Source organism: Pyrgilauda ruficollis, unplaced genomic scaffold, assembly GCF_017590135.1.
Source record: "Pyrgilauda ruficollis isolate IOZ18807 unplaced genomic scaffold, ASM1759013v1 scaffold223, whole genome shotgun sequence".
Taxonomy (NCBI): domain Eukaryota; kingdom Metazoa; phylum Chordata; class Aves; order Passeriformes; family Passeridae; genus Pyrgilauda; species Pyrgilauda ruficollis.
Genome location: NW_024521762.1, coordinates 301,314 through 325,855, shown reverse-complemented (window position 1 = coordinate 325,855; position 24,542 = coordinate 301,314). Strand labels below are relative to the sequence as shown.

The window sequence follows — 24,542 nt, the reverse complement described above, 5'->3', positions numbered from 1 at the left end:
AATTGGTTTCCACCTTCTGCAAAGCCAGAATATTATCTTGCACAAATAGTATACAAATGTAGAAATAATACAAGTCCAACTTATCTGAATGATAGAGCACAGAAAGCTTTCATTGCTCACTCCATCAGAACTTTCTATTTTCTGCTAATGACACGAGCTGTGGTCTGAAAGCAAACTCTAGCAACAGTGAATGCTCTCACTTTTTACTTTTTACATTTTTATCTTTACTAAGCTTCAATTTACTAGAACATCCTGCCACTGCTAAAGACTTTCCAAATCTGAAAAATTATTTTTGAGCAACCTTTTTACATAGAATCACAGAATGGCCCACTTTGGAAGGGGGCTTAGAGCTCATCCCATCCCACCCCTGCCACGCAGGGACACCTTGCAGTGTCCCAGGCTGCTCCCAGCCCCAGTGTCCAGCCTGGCCTTGGGCACTGCCAGGGATCCAGGGGCAGCCACAGCTGCTCTGGGCACCCTGTGCCAGGGCCTGCCCACCCTGCCAGGGAACAATTCCTCATTCCCAATCTCCCATCCAGCCCTGCCCTCTGGCACTGGGAGCCATTCCCTGGCTCCTGGCACTGCAGTTCTGATAAACTTTTGATGAACTTTCCACTTCTCTTGATCAGAAGCACTTGTGAATGTCTGCCACTAATGAACATTTTTTCTATTATTTATATTTTTCTGTTAATTAAAAAACACCATCATTAGCTTCAGATTTTTCAGCATAATTTAAATACTGGATGAGTATTTAAATTCCTATGAGTAACTCAGTCTGTTCAGTCTTCCTTAGAGGAGGAAGGGAGCTTGGTGAACCACACACTCCTGGGTGAGCAGCATTTTCTAGTCCCTGAACACTGACCAGCTGAAAAAGAGCTACATGGTCTTAATGAACTTCCTAACACTATACTCCCAGGATTCCAGCTCAGGACAGATGTGGTGAAGAGAGGAGCAGGTAAAGGAGGAGAAACAGCCAAACAGCTCCATCAGACTGAAATTATACCCCAAGAAAAAAAGATACAGGAAAAGGCTACCTGCCAAAAATTCCTCCTGCTAGACAGACCTTGGAAAAGCTTTCTAAACCCATTTATCCAGTTCTAGAATCCCATGACCATGCAGGTTGTTAAAAAAAATTGCCACACACATTTGTAGGTAGGTGCAACTGCATGGGTGCAGAGAAGCTGATTTATTTTTCTCTTTCTATTAAAATCAGCAGCTCCATCTCTAGCAGAGCTGTACAAATAGAGTTATTCCAAGCAGACTATTTTGCAGACATCCTGTCTGTTCTCCAGACTGAGAATTGTCACTGCTGTGCTGCCACAGAGCTGATGGGATTTGGAGTTGCCATAGTGTTAAATGTTTCTCCTGTGATCAGCAACTGCTGATTTAAATGAAAGTCTTGAGCCATTTTCTCTCCTCTGTATTTCACAGTCATTTCAAAGTCATCATAGACAAAAAGGTGTAATAATACCAGGTAAAAAAATGTATTTAAATGAGCTTGCTGTGATCTGATTTCAAGGTCAGAGCACACAAACAGCCTCTGCTTTCAGCTGCTGTAAAGGACAGGACATGCTGAGGACCTCCAGCCATCCCAGTTATATTTAATAAACATGTACACACATTCCCTTCACAGAGCTTTCGTGTTTAAATGCCTGAGCTGAATTTTGTGTCCTTACAATGTGCACAGAATTCCAGCTCTCATGGGTGCCATGATTTACTTCAGTGGCTGTGACAAACGATGTGAGGCACAGCCTGGTGAAGGCAGGCCAGGATCAATGGGGCTCCAAGGCACTTGGCACTTGTAAAAGATTTTGAGTATTTACTTCTCAAATTTATCAGTATTAATAATTCTAATTTAATGCATTTTCCTTGTCACTTGCAATGAGTCAGTTGCTAATTAAATGTTGTTGAAAAAGATGAATTACACGTTTACATGCTTAAAAAGAGTGTTGCTAATATGTCTAAATCTAGATGTGAAATGTGAAATATGATCTAATTCCCCTAAATACTGTTGTTATCCAAAATAATTCTATGCTGAGTTAATTGTCAAAAAAGAAGAAGTGCTGGAAAACGGAATGATTGACATTTAACCCTCTAACATGTATTGGTATAAATTTTATATTCAGATTACATGGAATTACTTTGCAGAATTAACCATTTCCCTTCGGTGAGGAGGCAATGACACAAGAAACAGCACATCTCTATTGACAGGTCAGAAATTCATCAATTCTTTTTCTCCCCTTTGCATTGTAGCTGTTCCTGTTAAAAAGCTGTAGAAATGCCCAATTTTGAGCTCTGCCCAGCAGTAGTGACTTCCATCTCTTTTTGACTGACAATGATGAGATTTCTGTCATGCTTTGCCTCTCCTACAGGGCCAGTGATGGGATTTTTTCCTGGAAATCTTATTACTGAATGCACTGTCCTGGTCTCAGATGGAACTTTCAATCAGAAAGGCAATCAGAAGGTTTTCCATTTGTGAGTTTTCCTACAAAAGAGCTCTGCTAAATTCTCCAGTGCAGCCTCTAACTCACAGAGTGCCTTGCCCTGAACACTGAGGCGGCTCCAGCCAATGCCATGATCCGTGTTCACAGCACCTTCCCTGGCTCCCAGCACTGGGATGTACACAGAAACTGGCTCAGTTCCCAGTCCCTTTCCTGTTTAAACTGGTGTTGGATCTGCCATGGCACCTCAGAACAGCCTGGCAGCCAGAGAATGTGATGAGTAAGAGTGTGTTTGGTGTGTTTGGTTTTTCTTGTAGTGAGTTACAGAAATACACTTGATTTCATTGAAATCTCCAGGATATCTCCTTTCCTACCCTTAGAGGACTTCACTGTTTAGATCAGTGTTTTGCCAAAAGTTTTAAATTCAATTATTCAAAAGCATTTTTGTTTTACTGCAGTGTAACTTAAATGTACTGGGTACTTCATGAATTTCAATAAAATCTTTGTAATATATATCAAAGTGGTATTAATGTATTAGTTGCCTACAGACTACAGTCATTGAACCGAGCTGTGCTGCAGCTAAAGCAGTCAGTGTTACCATTGAAATACAGGCAAAAGTGGGGGTGATGTGTAAAGAATTCTTTGTTTGCAGAATAAGTGTTATTGAGCAGCTTTAAGTCAGTGGGTTGATTTAACCAGCAATGCTTTAACAAAAATCATGTGAGGTTATTTTTCAGCACGGTGCAGTGAATCAGACTCTCATAACTCTTGTGCTCCCATCACTGTCAAAATTCTGCAATCACTGTCAAATATTTCAAATATTCTCCTTTTTTTCTTTTCTTTATTTTGTCTGTATTCAGCTAATAAATAAATGATTTTGAAGAAACTACATTCCTCCAAAAACTGAAGTTATTCCAGCAGATTCATTTCTGCAGTGCCCAGGTAAACCTGAAAGAAAAGCAATAACAAGAAAAGTATTTATAAAAATATATTTCACAAAGTAGGAAACAATACAGGAGTTTCTCTGAATACAATACATGGAGTAAATAAACAAACAATAATATAGCTTCAAAACAAAGTAGAAAATTAAAATGATTTGCATGTAATATGTAGTTTTCTTATACAATTGCTACTTCTAAATGGCAAGTTTGCATTACAAATTGAGTATGCTTGCAGCTTCTAGTGTTCTTTCTCTGTGTGCAAGAGCCCTGGTGCATCACTATGAATATTATAGAAAAAATGCTAATAACAGAAGCAGTAAAATTATGTACACACTGGTTCCTGCTCTAATACAGTGGAGAACTATAAGCATGGGTTTTTTACTGTACTGTGTTATGCGTGGATTTCTAAAAGTCTATAGTTTAAATATTCACATGAACCAGTTTACTTCCAGCTGTTTGTGCTTGTATTAAAAACACCAGGTACTTGATTTATGAAGAAGATATAAAACTGTCAAAAGTTTTCTCTGGCAATGTTTAATTCCTGCCAGCATTCTCTTAAAATTCAGCTACTGCAAATGGACAGGGAACTGCTTTAACCTGCAACAATTTGTCATTTTTCTTTTCAAAATGTACATGTATGAAACATTCATTATATATAGAAAAAAAAATCTAACTGATATAATTTAGTTTTCTTCATAATCTTACTCTATAGATTATCAGTCTTAATAAATAAAAGCAGTAATGGACATCAATAAAATATTTATTTCAAAGATTAAACAAATAAATTCGATCTTTAGCAATAAAATCAGCAATTCTTTCATTTATGTAAGTCCATCCCATTTCACAGTTTTTTCTTTCAGAAGATGAAGCACAGGGTTGATCCTTCTTCTAGAAAAAGAGATCCTTCTGTGAAGCAAAGTTTTGCAGCCCTGCCTCTGAATCTCTACACATTAGTAGTATTTATTACCCATCACTGGAATGGATTAAGAACATGTGAATATTTTAAGGCTTGACACAATATTTAAAGATGATATTCAGTCTGTGGTGGCGTGGCCAACAATTACTGTATGTACAATGGATGGTCACTGCACGGTAGGAGCCAGTAGGAATTGGCAATGCTATTTCTGCTCAGCATTGCTAAGAAGACCAAGATATTGCTTTGAACATTTCTGTGGCGGGATCTTTGTTGGCAATGCAGAAACAAACCTTTAGCTTTACACATACTGGGCAGGAGCTACTGTTCAACAGCAAATCCCTGCAAGTCCATTTCCTAAGAGAGCACCAATTTCTTTTTTGTTCTTTTCAATTCACTGAAGATAATCAAAGATCCAAATCTCCATCTTCAGAGTGGTCAAGTGAATATCAAATATCCAAAGACTTCTAGACACTCCACATACTTTACTTCACACTCCACAAGACTTAACCTCCTAACATATACTTTTTTTTTTTTGGTTCAACATTACAATGTAGTTGATTTTATAGATGACTGGCGCTAAACTTGCCTCTAAAACAAAAAGCCACATTAGTTTTAACTAACAGCAGTGGCCCTAGAATATTACATGATCATTAAGTCAACAGGGGAAAAGTTTGTAATCCACTGTCAAGTTTCTTTGTCACTTTCTCCGACTGAGTAAAGTTCTCCAAGTCTTTTAAAGCGAGGACCCCATTCACTGAGGTAGTCAAAATTCTGGTCTGAGTCTGATGTGGAGGACTCCAAGGAGCTAAGGGAACCAGCCGCTGACCCCTTTCCTTCATAGCCATAAATCTGGATAGAGTCATATGGCGGAGCTGTGGGATCATTATCAGCTTCATGAAGCCTTACATTAATAAATTCATCAACATCAACACCATTAGGGACAGGTGCAAGACCCTGCCTGGGCATAAATTGAAGATCAGGCTTAATATCCTTACGAGGCAAAAATCCATTAATTCCATCTGGATTTTGCAAAGTTGCAATATCAAAGGCTTCTGTGTCTTCCTCTCCACCTCCTTCGTCATCGTAGCGAATGATATTTTCCCTCACATCTTCATCATCTTTGATGATCAGAGGCTCATTCTTGTGTCTTCTTAGTGTCACAAACAGCACCACAATGACTGCAAAGACAGCACCACAAGCTGATTAGGCAAAACATTTCCAACCCAAACACCACGTGGTGAGTGCAGCTGGGGAAGGTGAGAGGTTGCTTTTTGTGGCATTGGGAGAAATAAGGGTGAAAAGCTGAAAGACCTATGACTTCAATGCACTTTACGTGAAAGAAATTGGATCAGAAGCTCTGATTAGTCATCTAGTCCTTGATTATCAGCTCATATTTACATCTGAAACTCGATTTTATAGAAGCAATAAGATTTCCCATACTTCTAATTTCGAGCCTTGACTTTTTCCCTTTGGAAGTGAAGTTGGGCTATCATTATTAACATAATCTATAATAATCTACATTAGGGATGGTGTTTTCAAATATCAGAGAGAGTTTTTCTGAAATCATAGCCCTAATGGGAGGAGGAAATCAGTGTTTTTTCTACCTGCTGCAAGACACTCCTATTATATAATTAAAAAGAGAGTGAGAAAATAAGTGAGATAGAAAGAGTTCAGCTCACTTTCAGAATCGTGAACAGATGCATAAAAAACTCGAGATGGGTTATGCTTGGTTTTGCAGTTTAATGCTTAAACCTCAGTTACTGATGTAAATCTCAGTCACAAAGTGAAGCTGCAAAGTGCAGAAATAGAGTTCTCCTTTCACTGTTCTCTCCCTCACTTGCTTGATGTTGTATACAAACATTGTATGTTTTATTAAAATATACCACAGTGCTTATCTTGTAAAGCTTTAGTGTCTCTTGTGCCATTACAATCCAGAATAAACTCCTAATAGAAATATACAAATATAAATATATATATAATGGAAAGAGATAAAGCTAAAAGAAGGCATCCAAAGGAGGGAGCCTGGGCTGGGAAAGGGCCTGCAGGGGTCCCTGAGGAGTGGCTAAGAGCACTGGGTTGGGTCAGCTTCAGCAGAAGGGCTGAGGGCAGAGCTCCCTGGGGCTGTAGGGACAGCTCTGAGCTCTGCTCTGGGCCAGGTACAGCACCCAGAAATGGCTGGAGCTGGGACAGGGCAGGGTCAGGTTGGACACCAGGGGAAGGTTCTGCTTCCCCCAGAGGCTGCTGGCACTGCCCAGGTTCCCAGGGAATGGACACAGCCCCAAGACTGCCAGAGCATTTGGACAGCATTTGGAGCTGCCAGGGATGCACAGGGGGATTGCTGGGGGGTCTACAGAGACAGAGGCTGGGTCAATGATCCCTGTGAGTCCCTTCCAGCTCAGGACATTCTCTGATTCCATGATTCACACAAGTCTTAGATTATACAACAGATCCATTTTCCATCAGGTGTAGCCCACCCTGTGTTCACCTTGTTGCTCAACACCCCGATGTGATTTTCAGCTTCCATTCCACCCCGTTTATTCTGTAACTCATGTGTGTGATTACTTCAGAACAGGCTTTCGCTCTCTCTGCTGCTGTCCAGCTCTTAGGACATGAGGGATTCAGTCCTACTGGCAGCACTGTCAGTGCTGCTGCACGTAGTGTTGGACTGGACTGTCCCTCCTCCTTTCTGAACCCCACGCCTCCTCTGAGCTGGCAGACACGGGGGGATTTGTGATGTGGGCTGTGCCACGGGCCAGGCCATGCTGTGGGCCAGGCCACACCGCAGGCCGTGCCGTGGGCCAGGCCGTGCCATGGGCTGTACTGCAGGCCGTGCCGTGGGCCAGGCCGTGCCATGGGCTGTACTGCAGGCCGTGCCGTGGGCCAGGCCGTGCCATGGGCTGGGCTTACCGCAGGCTGTGCCACAGGCCAGGCTGTGCCACAGGCCAGGCTGTGCCACGGGCTGGGTCGTACCACAGGCTGTGCTGCGGGCCAGGCCATACCACGGGCCAGGCCATACTGCAGGCCATGCCACAGGCCAGGCCATACCACAGGCCGTGCGGTGAGCACCCACCGAGCAGCAGGATGATGCAGGCCAGGATGGCGATGAGGGCACCCATGCTGAGCCCGATAGGCAGCACGTAGGCCTCGGCATTGCAGGACTGCACGGTGCCGTCGCTGCTGCAGCCGCACACGCGGATGGTCAGCGTGCCCGTGCTGCTCATGGGCGGCGTGCCGCTGTCGCTGATGACGATGGGCAGCAGGTACACCTCCTGCTTCTGCCGGCTGAAGCCGCTGTGCTTGGCCAGGATGCTCAGGGTGTTATCTGCAAGGCAAAATCTCAAGCTGCGTCAAGGGAAATTTAGGTTGGAAATTAGGAAAAAGTTATTCATGGAAAGAGTGATAAAGTTCTGGAATGGCCTGCCTGGGGAGATGGTGGAGTCACCATCCCTGGATGTGTTAAAAAAAGACTGGATGTGGCAATAGGTGCCCTGCTTTAGTTGAGGTGTTAGGGCTGGGTTGGACTCGATGATCTTTAAGGTCTCTTCCAATTTAGTCATTCTGTGAAATCTTTGAAAATGGCAGCATCTCAGCATATAGCTCTTCCTCAGTGCCTTCAGGAACCTCAGAGCAAACATTCCGTGATCTGCTTATGCCAGCAGCATGTGGCACAGAAATGCTTCCCCTTTCTGTCCAGCTGCCTCAAGAAGTACAATATACACATTTTCTTGTGTCACATGGTATGAAGATCATGATCCCTTACTTCTCCTCTGTATACAACACTGTAGATATCTTCCCATCAAGATTCACCACATTTTTTTCAAGTCACAAAGTCATAAAAATCCAGCCAGTAAAACAAGAGAGAAATGAGATGTTAAAGAAACCCAGACCTAAAGTATATTCACCAATTAACACAAATCTTCCTTGCCTTATAACCAAAAAGTACACATTTTCCACTGCTATAAAAGATTTTTCCTTTTTATATAAAGACAAAAGCCAAATGCATTAAAAGTTGTGGGTCTAATTTTAAGTGGTCTAAATATTTATTTGACATTCATGAAGACAAGAAAGCAAACCAGGCTGTATCTCCCATGGAGGCAGACAGGAAATGACTCTAGGACATCTTACCTCTGAGCACATATGCAGAAAGTTAATTTTGGAAATATGTAGAGGCATCTGACTGCATGGCATCCTACACAGCCATAGAATTACACAGTGAAATCTCTCAGAGTCACTCAGTTCTCAGTTCACCACATTAATACAAGTTGATTTTTCACAGGGTAATCATACGATTTTAATTTGCAAATTATAAAAATTACAGATTCTGGACAGTTGTAAACACACACATATCAGAGATCAATTATCTTGTATGTGTCATAGTGCTCACGTATAAACCATGATTCATGGCATGTCAAATGCAGAAAATCCTGATTTCTTTATATACTTAAATAATCTCTAACTTTTAACTGATTTATTCTGTGGAATAAAATAATAGTTCAGTGTTAGGAATTATACTAACAGAGTGTGTGTTGACTTGCACTAGTTTACTGTTTGTAGTTTTTTTTAAAAAAGTGATTCAGAGGCACAGAGAAGAGTAATATGTGTGTGTGAGTGTTGCTGTGGAATCCAATGACAATTTAAAAATAAAGCTGCACTTCTTGTTTAGAAGAAGAAGTTGAGGTTCATTTTCCTGATGCATCATGAACAAAAGAAAGCCTCCTGATATTTTATGCTCTAAAATGGACACATGCTATGCTAAATGTCGTTCCATGGAAGGAAAGAAAACACTGGGAGTGCTCATATGACAATAGGCTTCTCCTGAAGATCAGGTCCCTTCCCACACAAACAGTCTGTGATTCTATAATTTTCTACCCTTCCACAGCAGAATCACCTACCAATCACGTTTACTTGGCCTAGAGAGGTTCTTCCTATAATTTATATTGCAGATGATGTAACCACTTCAGTATTTTTCATAAATTTAGATTATACAACACGTGAAGGTCAATCTAAAAATTAACTCCTTCATAAAGCAGAATAAATATGATCACTTTGCAGAACAAAAAGTATTCCTAATATTTTTTTTTCCCCCACAGGAATCCTGAGGTTTTATCTATTCCAGCTGGAAACAGTCACATCAAAACTGATGGCACCCTGGAGCTAAATAAATAGTCTAGTTCTTCCTTGTGCCCTTTTTAAAATGAAAGGAAGCATATGTGTTTACTGAAGACAAATTTCAGGTCTAAGCTCTTAAGAATTCTGACAACTCAAATAGGACCAAAGTCCCCGATGACACCCAGTGCCACATGTGCCAGTGTGCTGCAGTGGAAAAGCCACGTGTGTTTGAAGCCAATAATTAACACACATGTAATTAACACACAATTCACTTCCACACATTTGGAACTGAACAAACCCTGCACTCCTCCTTGGCTGGATGTGCCAGAGGTGTTAAGTCATATGTGTGCAAGTTAAACCACTTGCAATGCCATCCTTGTCCTCTGCAGGGCAAAAAGGGAAAAGTTATGTTGGAAAAATTCAGCTTCCCTGAATATAGGTGAGTAGAGCTTTACCAAAGTGAGAGTGACTACGTGATGTGCAAAAGTTTCCTTTTTTGATCTATAGCTTTCTTTTCCCCCTCAGCACCCCTCCCTGTTTTCAAAAACTGGAAAATAAATTCACCTGTCTGCTGGCATTCTCCTGCAAAATTAAAAATATCCCAGCATAAGCTGCATCCTTAATCCTTTTGCTTTAACCTTTCAAAGGAGAAAATAACTATATGATGCTCAATTTCCAGCTCTTTCTTTGAGACAAATCCCACTCAGAGGTGTCACATCTGTAGTCATTTATTGGAACTCCAGAGACTTTTACAGTTCTATAACACAGTGCTCTAAAATCTGTACTGATACAGCCTGTTCCTTCCTGTGAACCTGCTGCAGTCCTTCTCTGCCCAAGCTGGAGCACAGGATTGATTGCTGAGCCCAACAGCCCTGCACTTTACAGATATGCAAAAGAGGGAAGGCACCTGCTTGAGGAAGGAACTAAAAAAGAGAAGCTGCACTTGTTGAGAACAGCTTCAGATCCCTTCCTTCCTCCTGAGAGGCTCACTGCCATCCTGTCTGCTGCAGAAAATTCTAGTAAGCCAAAACAAGAGCATAACCGAGTGAAAAAAGGAAGGGTGTACCCTAAAGAGACAAATAGAAGGGGGCAGAAAAAGTGAGAGGGAGGAGAGATGGAGAAAATAAAGTGCTCATCAGTGAAGTTTTGCTGAGTGCAAGAAACCACCTGGTTATCAATTCAAGTTCAGAAGTAATGAGAGAAAGCAAAAGAGATGCAAGGTATTTGGGATATTAACTGTTAGTTAAGTGCAAAATAAGTTGCAATGGCTGGACAGTCAGAATTATTCAGAAGATATGTCAAACAACAAGAAGAGAATATCTTTCTTTTCTTACAGATGGCTTGTTTAGTTGTTTGTTTTTTGGTTTTGGGTTTTTGTTTTTTTTTTGGTTGGGGTTTTTTGTTTGTTTGTTTGCTTGTTTTTTGTTAGAAACCATGTTTAACTAAAAGTGAACATGTTATGCCTGGAAAGAAATGAAACTAACAAGCAAAAAATAGAAAAAGCTAAATGAAATGACCAAATTGTTTTGCCAACGAGTGGCAAGTCTTCCATTTGACTTAGGAATTTTGTTTAGCAATAAATACTTTCCCCTTCCTTGCTAGGTCTTAAAATAAATATTCCTTGGTGTAGCTCGAGATGTGGCTCTTGAGTGAAGAACAATGACGCCCTGGGTTGACATTTTAGTTGGTTCCTAGAACTTGAAGATAAATCCTAGCAGCTGATCAGCAATAAACTCGATTTATCTGATCTGCTTTCTCCTTTCTCCTGGACATTCCGCTCTCCCAGAGCTGACAAACATCAGGAATCTCCTCCAGGAACAACCTCCAGCACTGCTGCATGAACGAACCTGGCAGCAGGTGCTGAGCAGGAGAGGGGACAATCATTTTCCCTCATCTTCCCAATTAACCCACTGATCCTTCAGTACGGCATTGCTCAGGTTGTTTATTTATACATTGTGCTTTTAGCAAAACAAGGAAAAGCACGTGCAGAAAAGCCCCAAAGCTCCCTGCTCACAGAGCTCTGAGCTGTCTGCCACAGGCACAGAGCCACTGAGTGTTTCTCCAGCCAGGGAGGCACATCCAGGAGGGGCTTTGACATTTTCCACCAGAATGAGTCTCCAGGAATTCTGTGCCCTTCTGTGGGGAAGGAGCTGGAGAAGTTCATGGAAATGCCTGAGCCCTGTGAAATGCTCTCTCCCTGGTGATGGACCCACCACCCAGGATGGACCAGGAGCTGCATCCTGTCCTGCAGCCTTCGGGAATGGTGTAAAATCTTAATAACTCTCACAGCATCAGTGTCAGGTCAGAGAAATACAGCTCTGGGCATGCACAAATACAGCTCAGAGCTGGAGCTCACTTCTGCCTTTTTTACATGTAAAAAAACCTGGTGGCTCAGCTCCCTGGCTGGTTCTCAGTCTCTGCAATTTACAAGCAGATTCTTGAAATAACCACGAAAGGGACTGTTTTGGGAATATCTCCCTCACAGCTGGAACAAAGGATGACAATGCAGAAGGTCTTTAAAAGATGTCCAGTGTGGCTTCTAGACAAAGGCAGTTTGCATAACCACAGCAATTATCCCAGGGCGAAGTGCTTTCTGCACATTCCCCAACTGTTCTCGAATCTCCCAGATCTCTTTTGAGGCTCATGGATGAACGATTTTGAGAAAATGTAAATGCAATCATTTTAATACAAAGCTACTTCAGGATTTTCTGGACACGAGTGACTTTAATGGCATCAACAGCAATCAGGATGTGAAATTAGCAGGCAGGAGTCAACCCCTTCATCTCCCACTTTGTGCAAGAAGGCATCTTGCAATTTTTAAGCCAGACAATAAAATAACAGAACAAAAGTAAAAATCAGAAGCAGTGAGTTTGCATCTAAGTGTCATTTTTTCTGCACACTTTATTGTAATTCTTTAATTCCCTTCCAATCTCTAATACATTGAGATCAGCGGAGTTCCCTGCTGTGCTACCTTACACCTACAGAATTCTGTCTTTCTTTTTTTATCCCTTTTATAATGTCCTCACATAGATCAAATAATTAATGGTATTAAAGACTTTGTGGTAGAAGTTTTTATCTATGCTGGATATATTACTTATGTGAAGAAGGAATTCTAATTGGAAACTCTACTGCTGGAAACAGCAGAATGACAGAAATATATATTTCTTCCTGTTTATTAGAGCTATCATTCTGTGTACATTTTTAAATCTCGGATCCTCTGTAAAATAGAGTTCTTTGACACAAGTAGAAGAGCAGCAGGAATATCCTTACTGTGACACTTCCTGCTTTTTCTGATAAGGAAAAGACAGGGACAGCCCATTCGTCTCCAATCTCTGTTCAAAAGTAGCATCAATTCCTAAATAAAAACCCCAAACTTGAAATAACCGAGCAATTGAATTATTATCATCAAGGTTTCAGTGAAAACTAACAAAATACAAGCAGAAAACCAGAGCACATGACATTTGAAGGAATGTGAGCTCTAGAACACTCAGCAACCAGCTGCAAAGGCACTAGAAATGAACATTCAAGAGAATGCTGATGCCATTTCAGCTTTGTATAACCATTAATGACCATAATTAATATGCATGTGCCTCTTGTAATAGTTAATATTCATTAGTGGAAACCTTACAATGTCAAACACAGATTTTTAAAAGATCATTTTGAACACTGATATTTTTATTTTTCTTCAGAATTCAAACCTAATGACAGAGAAATGGATGGATGATAGCAAGATTCCAATCCCCTTTTTAGATCCTGAGAATAAATCTGTCAAGAGACACAGAGGTATCTCAACAAGTCACTGTATAAGTCACCTTAATCATTATTCTTTTTGAATAATTTCTCAGTTATACTTTCTTTCTATGAAAAGATTTAGAAATAACACCTTTTTAGGTTGGTAGGATTGCACTGCAGGAAAAACCCAGTGACTGCAGCCCAGACAAGTCACTGCCCACAGTCCCATGTGTTCTAATTCTCTTGTTTCAAAATTTCTTTCTTTTCCTTTTGCAATTACAAAACCCCTGTGAAAGAATAGTCCTGATCTCCTTTCTGGTCCACCACAAGAACCAGAAGTGACAATTCCAAGCACACCCTCATCCATGCTCACCTTTTAAAAAGCCACTGCTCACAAATGGGCCCTGAGCTGAAAAACTGATTTATTTGTTTCAGGCTCCACTTTAGTACAAGTTGGAAGCATCAGTTTCCTGCTTCCAAAAGAATGAAATTAATATGCTTTATGAGAAACCCATGTAAGGCAGATTTTTTTTTTATTTTTCTGCCTTAGGCTGAAATACATTTTAAAGGAATATTTGATTAAAAGGGTACAATTATAAGTTTGTACATTATAAATTTGGCAATAGTTAGTAGCTGAAAAAAACCAACTATTTTTTCATTTGAACTGCTATAACAATTTTGTTTCATGATTAAACTCAAGTGTTTGCAACATGCCTGTATTTATAAAAAATACATTTTTATGATGACATATTTATATATATGTATGTATATTGATATATCTATATATACACAAAACTGTGTCATGTATCTTTTTACAGCTGTACCAGGCCTTCCTTGATGATTGTCTCAAACAAAATCCTCTTGAGCAGCAGTTTACAAGAAAAAGGACCCTTTGCCTAATCTGTATAGTAAAGGCATAAATGTTCTGTTCAAACAGAAGGCTTACAAAATCATCTGAAAATAAAGAGAGGCTGGTTTTTACAGTATATTTTTGCTGATTTATGATGGCCAAACCATATGGGCACTGAAGTCTTCACAGGTATTCCAAACTGACCTGCTTTTCATAAATGTCAAAAATTTGTGATGTCTTCAAAAAGGCAGATTGATGATTGCTACCTAATTTGATAGCAGACATCAAGTTCAGAAGAAAAAACTTTTTGTCATACAAATTCAGCCGACTGATCAAATTCTCTTTCCTGCCCCATAGCAAGTTGCATTCCTTACTGGCATATTTAATGGTAATTCACAAAGCATTCCTATGACAAATTAACAAATGCTTAAATGTTTTTGGTTTTTTTATAGACCTGAAGTTTTTGCAATCCCTTAAAACACCAATAAGAACACAGAGAAAGAAAAAGTGTTTCTTGTGAGAAAATGTATTGGTAGAAGAATAATTGGAAAATGTCATATATTTTGTATCTTTGATTATTTTCTCCTCTTTACCAGTTGGCTTAAATAATCACAGTTTATGCCAGAACTGAGCAGCTGAATCAACTAATGAATAAAAAAACCTAAACACATCTCTATGTAGTCCTTTGCAGAAATAAAAAGTACTGCTGGGAATTTTGAATCATGAGCAAAGTAATATTTAATTTTGTATACATCATTCTCATATGTTAAAATTTCTTGGAAAGGGGAATAATTATGTTAGTGCTACTGTGTAATACAGAACTTGTAGTAAATAAATTCTTGATAGAAGGAAAAAATAGCCAGAAGAATTAACAGCAAAGTGACGATGAATAAGCATTTCCTCCTACCTTTTTCCTTTGAAAATGTGAACTTTAGATAATAGTCTGTATAATTTCTAGTTCTATTCCTTTGGAAAAGTCTGAACTTTAGATAATTGTCTCTTAAGTATTCTAAAACTTTCCTTTGACCTTTAGGCCAGAAGAGCTACAATCAAACATAACTATATGGTCCCTTGCAGTCTAGCAGCAACTCCTGTATTTTGTACCTTGGTTTTTTAACTCATTGAAGAAAGGACAGAAAATCCCTGCTGAAGAAATAATGATGTAGAACACATTGAGTCTGAAATAATACCAGTTTTATTGTTAACGGAGTAGAGAAATAATTAGGACCTGGTACCTCTCTCTCTCTTTTCAATTTACAGACACATAGAGCAAGTCAAAGCAGGAAATTTGGGTTCTGGGTCTGTTTAAGCTCCACCTTGTCTGAACTGCACCCAGCACATCTGACTGAACCCCACTGACTCTGGTTTGTCCATTCATCTCTTCCAAACCCCTGGTGCCACTTGGGCTTGGCACTCCCATAACTGGAAGCAAATCCAGGCCAGTGAGGTGTGAGATGCGTTAAACCAGTACTGGCTTTTGCCCCTCCTCTTTTCTCTCCTGTATCCCAGCATCCAGTCACAAAGCTGTTTACTAATAATACCCCTGCTTTGACATGCTTTGCTCCATTCAGATCGCATCACTGCACGGCACGTGCATTGAATGGTACATCTGTAAAGTGTAAGAATTAATGCAGCTTGCCAAGCTCTGGTTTAGAAAGAGAGATGAAATGGCTGTCAAATGTGCTCAGCATTAAAAATACATTATTAACACAGCAATTTGCATAGACTGATGGATCATTTTTGAAATCTACATATTCTAGCTAATTCTATTCTGTTGTTATTTTAACCAAAAAGTTTCAGAAAGTGATACAGTGTTTTACAGCACTTTGATAAAATAATGCCTATATTTTGCATTTGAACCAAGAACTTTCCAGTACTATATTACCAGATTCCAACAAAAATGCTGCAAGGATAAATAAAAAAGCCAAGATGTCCCAAGGCTGTGCCATCTGCTTTTCTTTGGAGGGATAATGGATTCTCAATCTTTCTATGAATACCTACTTAACAAATGCAGTGTGGGAGGAGAAGGTGGTGGCAGACAGGGATCTGAGCCCCTCAGGCCACAGGTACAGCTTTAAACATTACACTGTCTGCTGTTCTCTTCTGTAGAGCTAAATCTCCACCATGTTCAGTGAAATTCAGAGTGATTTTGGTAGGTGATGGAAAAGTTCCAAGAACTCCCAGCCATGCTCTTCACCTTCCTCACTTCACACACATCATCCAATTCTTACATCAGTGACTTCTAGGTCTGGAATAGTTCACAGACCTTGTGACTGTGAAGACAATCATGGATGTTTGAAGTGAATTTTTCTTTTTACAATGTAAACTCTCAATATCACAGTAAAAAACATAAAACACAAGTAGCAGCCTTTTGAGTGTAAGATGTGATATGTTCTTGCCATTTAAGTAATTTAACATCCACTTCTCCATGCCATGATTATCACCTTTTCCATTCCAATTCTGTGCTGAATATACACAGGGGCTTGCTAGGGATTTAAAGCAATTTACCAGTAAATCATACACCAGCCCTTAAAAACTAAATCTGTAATCAGACCTATCAACCATATTGAAGTTTTGTTGCAATAGTAAAAGCCAAATTCCAGCCCTACCATTTCTATTATGCCACTTACTTTTTACATAATGTCCACTTTGAAATACAGCAGCAGAAAGCAACCAGCAGACTATAAAAACAGCAACCAGCATTTATTGGAATGCTGCCTTTTTGTACTGGTGTAATAAAGGTCTTGTCAGCACTTCCATTACAAAATGCCAATTTTCAGAGGTTTATAACTCTGACATAACTACTTCCTATGAAAAGAAATTTAGAATGTGGACTCTCTGCCAAAGAGCATTGAAAGTTAAATACAGCTTATGTTGGCCGGGGCATTTTAAGTCAGAAAATAAATTAAAAACAATTCTGACTTAACATTTTCTTGAGCTGGTGCCACTGAAGAAAAAATGTGGCTTTGATAGTATCCTGCAGTTCTTATACATGCAGAACTCCCTTGAAATTCCCTGAGAACAATTTCTGTGAGAGCCCTGAAAGGAGTGTCATTATACATTTTTGTAAATGTCATCAAGAGTTATATTAGCTTTTTGTAATTTGAAAGACTGAAATGTTATGGTGTAACATTGCCCCTGGGCACACAGGCAGCATGATAATGACTTTGGGAAGACATTCTGATATGCAGATTACATATAACAATAACAATTTGTTATCATCAGACCATTAATGGCAGTAATTCAGGCCTCTGTCTCACACCCAAAGGATTCACACATGCCTTATTACATGCACACCTCTCACCGTGATTCCCATGGGGAAAACTCATGGCCTTTTGAAATGCAGGGAAGAGAAAAAGGCATCCAGAGAAGGAATTCCAGTGAGTGAAAAAAAACCAATTACCCATCTATAGAGTAGATAGATAGACTCCCTCTCTATAGAGTGGAAAATACATAGCTTGAAGAAGTTTTCAAATGAAACATTCCAGATACTCTTTAGAATATTTCTGGGCAGCATGAAAACATGACATAGAAAAAACCTGGAATAGGCACAAGTTCCAGACGGGGATACACAGCTGGATTATGGAGAATCACAGCAGGAGACACACACATCTGAATTTAAATTCCAGGACATACTGCAAGACCTTGCCTTTGCTGTGTACATGGTGAGACACAACACAGAACTTGGAAAGAAGCAGCCAGGGAAAGATGTCAGCACTTGAATTCTGCCTCACCACAGAGATGTGACGAAGTCAGTGCTAATATGGGTGAATATTATGAATATATATGTTCATATATTATGAATATATGAAACTACAGCACCAGTTCAGAAGTTGTTTAGAGTTCTCATGGAATCACAGGTTGAGTGAGGTGGGAAAGGACCTCCAGAGGTCACCTGGTCCAACCCTGCTCACCACAGCTACCCAGAGCCCAGGACCTTGTCCAGCTGCCTTCTGAATATCTCCAAGGATGGGAGTTCTAAAAATAGTAAAACATTTGTATTTACAATCAAAATATAGCTGTGACAAAACAAAAGACATCTTATTCAGTGTTTCTCTTCATCCCATGAAGAGAAGTTATGAGGTATAAATATATAAAGAATCTGTAAGCCAAGAGAGCACCTTGCAAATGGTTCCTTGTTGTCTTCTAATTTGTGATGAAGAGTCTGATAAAGTACAAGTGAAGTGTTTAGACAGAAGCTGCAATAAAAATACAAAGCATGATCACATAAAAATATTAGAAGAGATGGGGATTCTACTGCCAGAGGAAAATACATCTCAATATGCCAAAAAGACCTCTGTGATCATGAAGAAAAAACATATAAAGTCAAAAAGGTGAGCAGAAAAAACCCAATAGACACTTTGAGAAAGTTATGTTTCCTTACTGGAAGGAAAAAAAAAAAAAAAAAAAAAGGAAAATATGTAAGAAAAATAATTTTCATTTAGAAAAAGCTACAGTCTACAAATGAATTTTTGAAGCAAGTGGTTCTGCTAGACAGACTGTATTAGAACTCTATAAAGTTTTTAGCAACTACATCTTTTGATCTTGTCTGTTAGCACAAAAAAAGGCACAAAACAAGAAAAAGTTGATTTGTTATAATTTTTTTCTCATTTAGAAATAGAAAATATTAGTACAAAGAAGCCATAACAATGTGGATTAGATAAAGATGATACAGAAGGAGATGTCAGAGGCAGAACTGAGTCTAAACTACCTCCCTCTGTACTCAGTATTGCAGTTCATATCAAAGATACCAGCTGCCATCAGACTGGGCTCCACCATCTCCTCCCCTCAAGCACATTCCTCATGTTTCCTCTCTGGGACTTCCAGAAGAATCCAAAATGTCCCTCCCTTAGAGCACTCCTGAAACTCTCAGCCTTTACCAGTCCCACTTTTCACAGCTCTGCAGTGTTTGCACAGTACAACAGCAGCACAGTGATTAAAAGTTTTATCCAAATTCATACAGGAAACATAGCCAAGCTAAACAGAAGTGTTCCAAACTCCAGAACAATTCCTCAATCAAAAATCCATCACTCCTGTGGAGTGCTCTGAGATCACAAGGTGTTAATCTTCGCTGGGGGAACACTGCGTAGTTTACAGGAGGGTCACATGTAATGGATGAAAAGGTTATAGAAAGTGACAGGACCCAGCTAAGCAAGGTTAGGGAGCAACAAGTTGGAAAAGCCTACACGAATTAGTTTTATTTTGTATTATTTCCAACAAGCTCTATTTTAGCTTCAGTTTTAGGTTAGACTGAATGAGAATTTCATAACACAGCACAAAGCCAGAAAGTTTTACCTGTGTTTACGAAAAGTGACGTGAAATTGTTATGTCATTAAAGAGAAGAAAAAATTCAGTGTTCATGTTCAAGACAGCCCAATATTCTTAGAACAGAACAGAGAACTTTCATCAGCATTCAGACATTACTGTTGGTGCTCCTTTTAAGGTTTATGACTTTAACACCAAACTCTACTCAAAACTCCACCAAGAGGACTTCATTCCTGATTTAGCTCTTAGAGTCAGATTACAAAAAATCCCAATCCTGCAGAGTTACTGTTTAGGCACGAACACAGTCCCTAGCCTACAGCCAGAGTGGAGTGTGCTAGTCTGAGCCCAGGGTTAGTCAGGCCAGGCTGGGGGCTCAGCCTTTGCTGTCTGAACACGGGCAGAGAGCTCCCACTGCTTCCCTGATTCCTGCAGCATCCATCAGTTACCTTTGGAGGACCCCATGAGCTCTTCCTCTTCAGTGCCATCAAGCAGACATCTGGTCCTTTTCTTCAAGTTCTATTTATCTCTCCCTAACAAGCTGCCTTATTATCTCACTTCAAACAGGGGCCCATCTTCACTCCCTCTCTAATCAGTGCTGATTACCAAGTGTGCACATCCTATCATTTTAGGATATGCAAACTCTCTCCCCAGACTAGACAGGTCAACTGATGCATTTCATTTCTTTGCTGCGTTTGGCTCAGTGTGTAAGATCCCTGTGTTCAGTCAAATCATGTATTCTACCTCTTCTCTGCCTTCTGAATGCATTGCCTTCTAGGCAGATTTATTATATAAATATTACATGCTAATAATTACATAAATATGTCGCTAATTACTGGCTGCTTGCCAAATAAAGTACATCCTAATTAGACAGAATTAAATGAAGACCAACAAAGTGACATATTTTACAACAAGATCACCCATAAAAATTACAAAATCAGGAGTTGATGGGAAAATAACCTAAGTGATACAAAACCACCCCCCAAAAAAAGTTTTGTCTCCCTTATTCTCTAAAGGTTGATGTCAGAAGCTGTAGTAAAAAAATCATTAAAAAATCGCCTGTTTCCTTCAGTGTGTCACTGCTCTACTTGCTGTGACGGAGAAATACAACCAGTTCTTAAACAGTCACCTCCTCAAAACGAGTAAGGAGGAGGGTATGTAAAATATAAAAAGGGTACGTAAAATATCAAATATAAACTTATTTGAGCACCCCAGACAGGTTCAGGAGAATGCAGAGACACAGAATTCACATAATAATCAATGTTGGGGTCACCCTGCAGGAACAATGACTGTGATTCCAACAGTAACTCCTTCCTTGTGTAAAACACTTGTTGGATTTGTTCAAAACAAGATACAAATTAGAACAGGATCTGAGCCTTTTAAACTCACATTATAATGTCAGTTGTGTAATAATTAATCAGATAAGCCTTAAGGCTAAGTGTGAAAAATCAATACCTTCTATTTTTAATGGAGCATCCATGTGCAAATATAATGACAAAATTTGATTTTTCTTAATCAAAGGAAAAATTAACAGTTAATAGGTGATGATTCCTTCTTACATTTTTTTTTCACTTTTAGCCTTTTTATTCTTTCTCTAGTAGAGCAGTGTTGGTGGTCTTTTAATCTTTACTGCAACTGAAAGTTTAAAATGAGACTCCTATCTAGTTTCTCATTAATTGACAAAAATGCAATTAGAGCAACTACTAAATTAATTCCTCCTCAACAGTCTGCATTTAGGATACGATAAAACAAAGAGATATTCCATAATGAGAGCAACCAATAAATTTACAAAGAGGGAGGGAGAGAAGGGGGAAAATAAAAGAAAGGAAAAGAAAGAAAGGGAGAGGGAAGGAAGGAAGGAAGGAAGGAAGGAAGGAAGGAAGGAAGGAAGGAAGGAAGGAACAGGGGGTGAACACAGAAGAACTTCTTAGATGCAATATGACCCTGCTGGGCAATATATTGAGGTGGTGATGGGACAGAGGTTCTACCAGAACATTTGGCCTCAAACATCATTCCTCCTACTCAGAATTAAACCCATTTCCAGGAAATCAAACATAGTCAGTGCAAATGTCCATGAACATTTCCACCACAGAAACTGCTTTTTGCAGAAAACCTGGAGGAATCAGATGTACCCATCAAGCCAGAAGTGGTACTTAGAAATCTCTGAACTCTTTCAGAAGGTAGCTGATTAAAAACCTGGAAATTTATCTCCAAATATTATATATTCACTTAGCTATAAATACTACTATGAAATACTTCCAAAGTCCTAGAATATCATAATCATGGGTGCTGTGAGTTTGTAAGGAGTTAGTGCACTCAGGGAACTTTTGATTAAAGGCTGATGGAGCAATGTTTCATAGAATCCCAGGATGGGTGAGGCTGGAGGGTCCCACGGGGCTGCTCTGGTGCCACCTCCCTGCTCCAGCAGGGCCATCCCAGAGCACAGGCACAGCAGTGTGTCCCTGTGGCTCTGCAATGTCCCCAGGGAGGAGACTGCACAGCCTCTCTGCCCCATCTGCTCAGGGCTGGCACTGCCCAGGGCAGCAGCTCTGCCTCCTGGGCAGGGGCAGCTCCTGGGCTCAGCCCTGCCCGTGGATAAATTCCAAAGAGCTGGTACTGCAGACCTTACTGCTGTTAGTGCACTCAGTAAGAACACCACCCTTCTGCCTGCTAAGCAATTCAGTCTTGAAACCTTGATTTAATGTCTATTTTCCCATTATATGTCTGAAATTAAGTCACACTGAAGATTCAATTTGTTCTTCTCTGCTATTTCTTTCATCCATGTTCCAGGTTATTACTAAACCAGACAGATTTTCAAGCTAACTTACTGACCAAATTCTTTTGCTCTCCTGTTTTGTTTTCACAACCTTTTATCCCTTACTCACTCTTCTTCAGATTTATTATGAAATTAATGCAATAAACTGGAAAAGAGATCTAAGGACGTTACAGTACTGAGCTTGATGAGACTCCTACAGCAGGAAAATTCACAGCTGTCCAATCCATTCCCTCATCATGAGTAAGCACTGTCGTGCATATGGTGCACAACACTGACCTCAGATCTTTTTCACTCAGATTGCATCTGGTTCTCAATTAGTTTGATTTATAAAATGAAACATAATTGACGTCTTGGCAACATTCTGTTGCTAGCAGCACAAATAATAAATTAAGAACGAGTGAAGCAAAAGTCTCTTTAGTCATGTATGCATAATGGCAGGCTGCATGTATTTGGGATTAGCTGGGTCTCATCACTCCCATTGGAAGCTGTTTGGGGCTGGGTCATGTTTGCACTAATGCTCTGCAATAACTCTGTAATTGTGCTTGATTCAAATGACCAAAAAAGGCAGTCTCTGAAAGGATGGGATGATGTGGGAATCAGTCTGATTTTCCAATGTGCAAAAACAACTCCTCTGTAGCTGTCTGAAAGTTTGCATTTGGGAGGCTTGGAATGAAGTTGTCACCACAGAGCTAAACTGAACCAGGAGGGAAAGGTTAAACAGCATTTGGAACAGAAGCTCCCAGGAAACATTTTGCCAGTGCAAAACTGTAAAAAGTGCAGACGTGCTGGGGAGCACGGCAGGGCTGAAGAGGAGCTGGAGATGCCTGCAAGAGGACAATCAGCTTACCAGATGGCCCCCTCCTTGCTGGTTCATCCATCAGCTTGGCCTGTCCAGTCCAGTGAAGACTTGATGGATCACCTCTGGCTTAGGGCGAAGGAGAGAGGGAATCTGTCTGGAGTCCTGCATCCTGAATACAGGAGAGGAGTGAATAAGGATTCAGGTGGACAGAACAGACAGAAGGCTCACAGGGTGGAGTTGCTGGCAGCTGAGTTAACCTTTGAAGAGTTGATCTTAGTTCTCTGTTTCAGCTGTGTGCACCAAGAAGGAGTCACCTCTTTAGCCTATTGGAGCGGTGAAAAGCACATAACCATTGTAAGAAGCTTAATTCACCCAGACAGGGATGAAAAGTGCTTGAAAAGGAAGAACTGCACTGACTCTTCACCTGGTTTGTGGTTCTAATCAGAAAGGAGTCTGGAAAGAGCAGTGATCTGCATGCAAGAAAGCTGGGAAAGACAGCAGAAGCAGGTGTCAGTGAAGGACAAAGGATTGGAGTGGAAAAATGCTGGCTTCCCATCTACATTAATGCAATCACTTCAGAAAACAACACCACAGCCATCCCTGCCAGGGAAGTTGTTTCAAATCTCACTCAACTGATAGTCAACATCAAGGAAAAACAGAACTTGAGGGAATAACAGAACACAGCTGATAGTGAAGAAAGAAGGGGGAAAGGAAGCAGAAAGTTATCAGCAGAATGACACTGAGAATATTTTCACCAGCATTCCCAGCTAGGTGGGACTAACACTGCAGTACCAGGGAAAAGTGTAGCCTTGCTAGGAATAGTAGACAGGAGTCAGATATATCACTTCAACTGCAATGTAAAATCATACAGTGAAAATGGAAATTCATCCACTGCCTGGCAAGACAGAACCTCTGAGCACTTCTGGAATGCATTGGGGTCCCTTGGGAATATTATCATTACCTTGCAATTCTACCAAGTCTTCTAGAATTTGAGAATAATCTAAAGATGTATAACACTGATTTCCTCCTCACGTAGCTCATCACTTGTCACTGAAAAAGGGCTCCTCTCTTTCAGTTCTTAGGCACAGTCCTACTTCACAGGATGACATTACATCTTAGAATTGTCAGATATGCAAATAAGAAAATTGATTACTTTTCTCACAAAAGATGATCTAGCATGTTTTCTGATCCAAAGCAGTTTCAGGCAGGTGAATTGTCTTAGGACCAAGGGTAACGGAACCTGAGTATAATAAATAAGGAACTGCATGAATTGTTTCAGGGACTTGCCACTTGCCAACCAATGCACAACCACTCACTCCAGCAAAGCTGTTTGCACTGGCTGAACATCACTTTTTGCATATTAATGGAGCGCAAGCTTGAATCAGTCCTGTCCTTTCCACGGTGTCCCTGCCTGCTGCCACAGTGAGGGGGTGTGGCAGCACAGTGTCCCCAGGTCCCCTCCCAGCCCCACTGTGGTCCTGACACACTTTCCAGCAGCAGAACAAGGCACACAGAGACATAATTCTTAAAAGGGGGCTCAGCAATTTAGGATAACTTGCAGGCCATCAGTAGACTGTGTTACTTCAGGCCTGTAAATCCCATTTTGTTTTTAGCTGAGAAAGGCAAGTATGCATCCAAAATATAATTAAGTATTTTTAGGGAAAAAAAAAAAAGCCAAATTATTCTTAATTCACGGAATTACAATGTTTCATAGAA

At 40.2% G+C, this 24,542-nt stretch overlaps 1 protein-coding gene across 2 annotated transcripts in view; it reads right to left on the bottom strand.

Annotated features, from left to right (window-relative positions):
- Positions 1-4,974: 4,974 nt before the first annotated feature.
- The window catches only part of CDH8 (cadherin 8), a 150,998-nt gene continuing 131,430 nt past the window's right edge, over positions 4,975-24,542 (bottom strand). For both annotated transcript variants that reach the window (XM_041468649.1, XM_041468650.1), the window contains 2 exons: positions 7,369-7,620; positions 4,975-5,476 (listed from right to left, as the gene is read on the bottom strand). In XM_041468649.1, the coding sequence (XP_041324583.1) occupies positions 4,983-5,476; positions 7,369-7,620 (746 nt within the window). In that variant the 3' untranslated portion in view covers positions 4,975-4,982. The remainder of the gene's footprint in view (positions 5,477-7,368; positions 7,621-24,542) is intronic.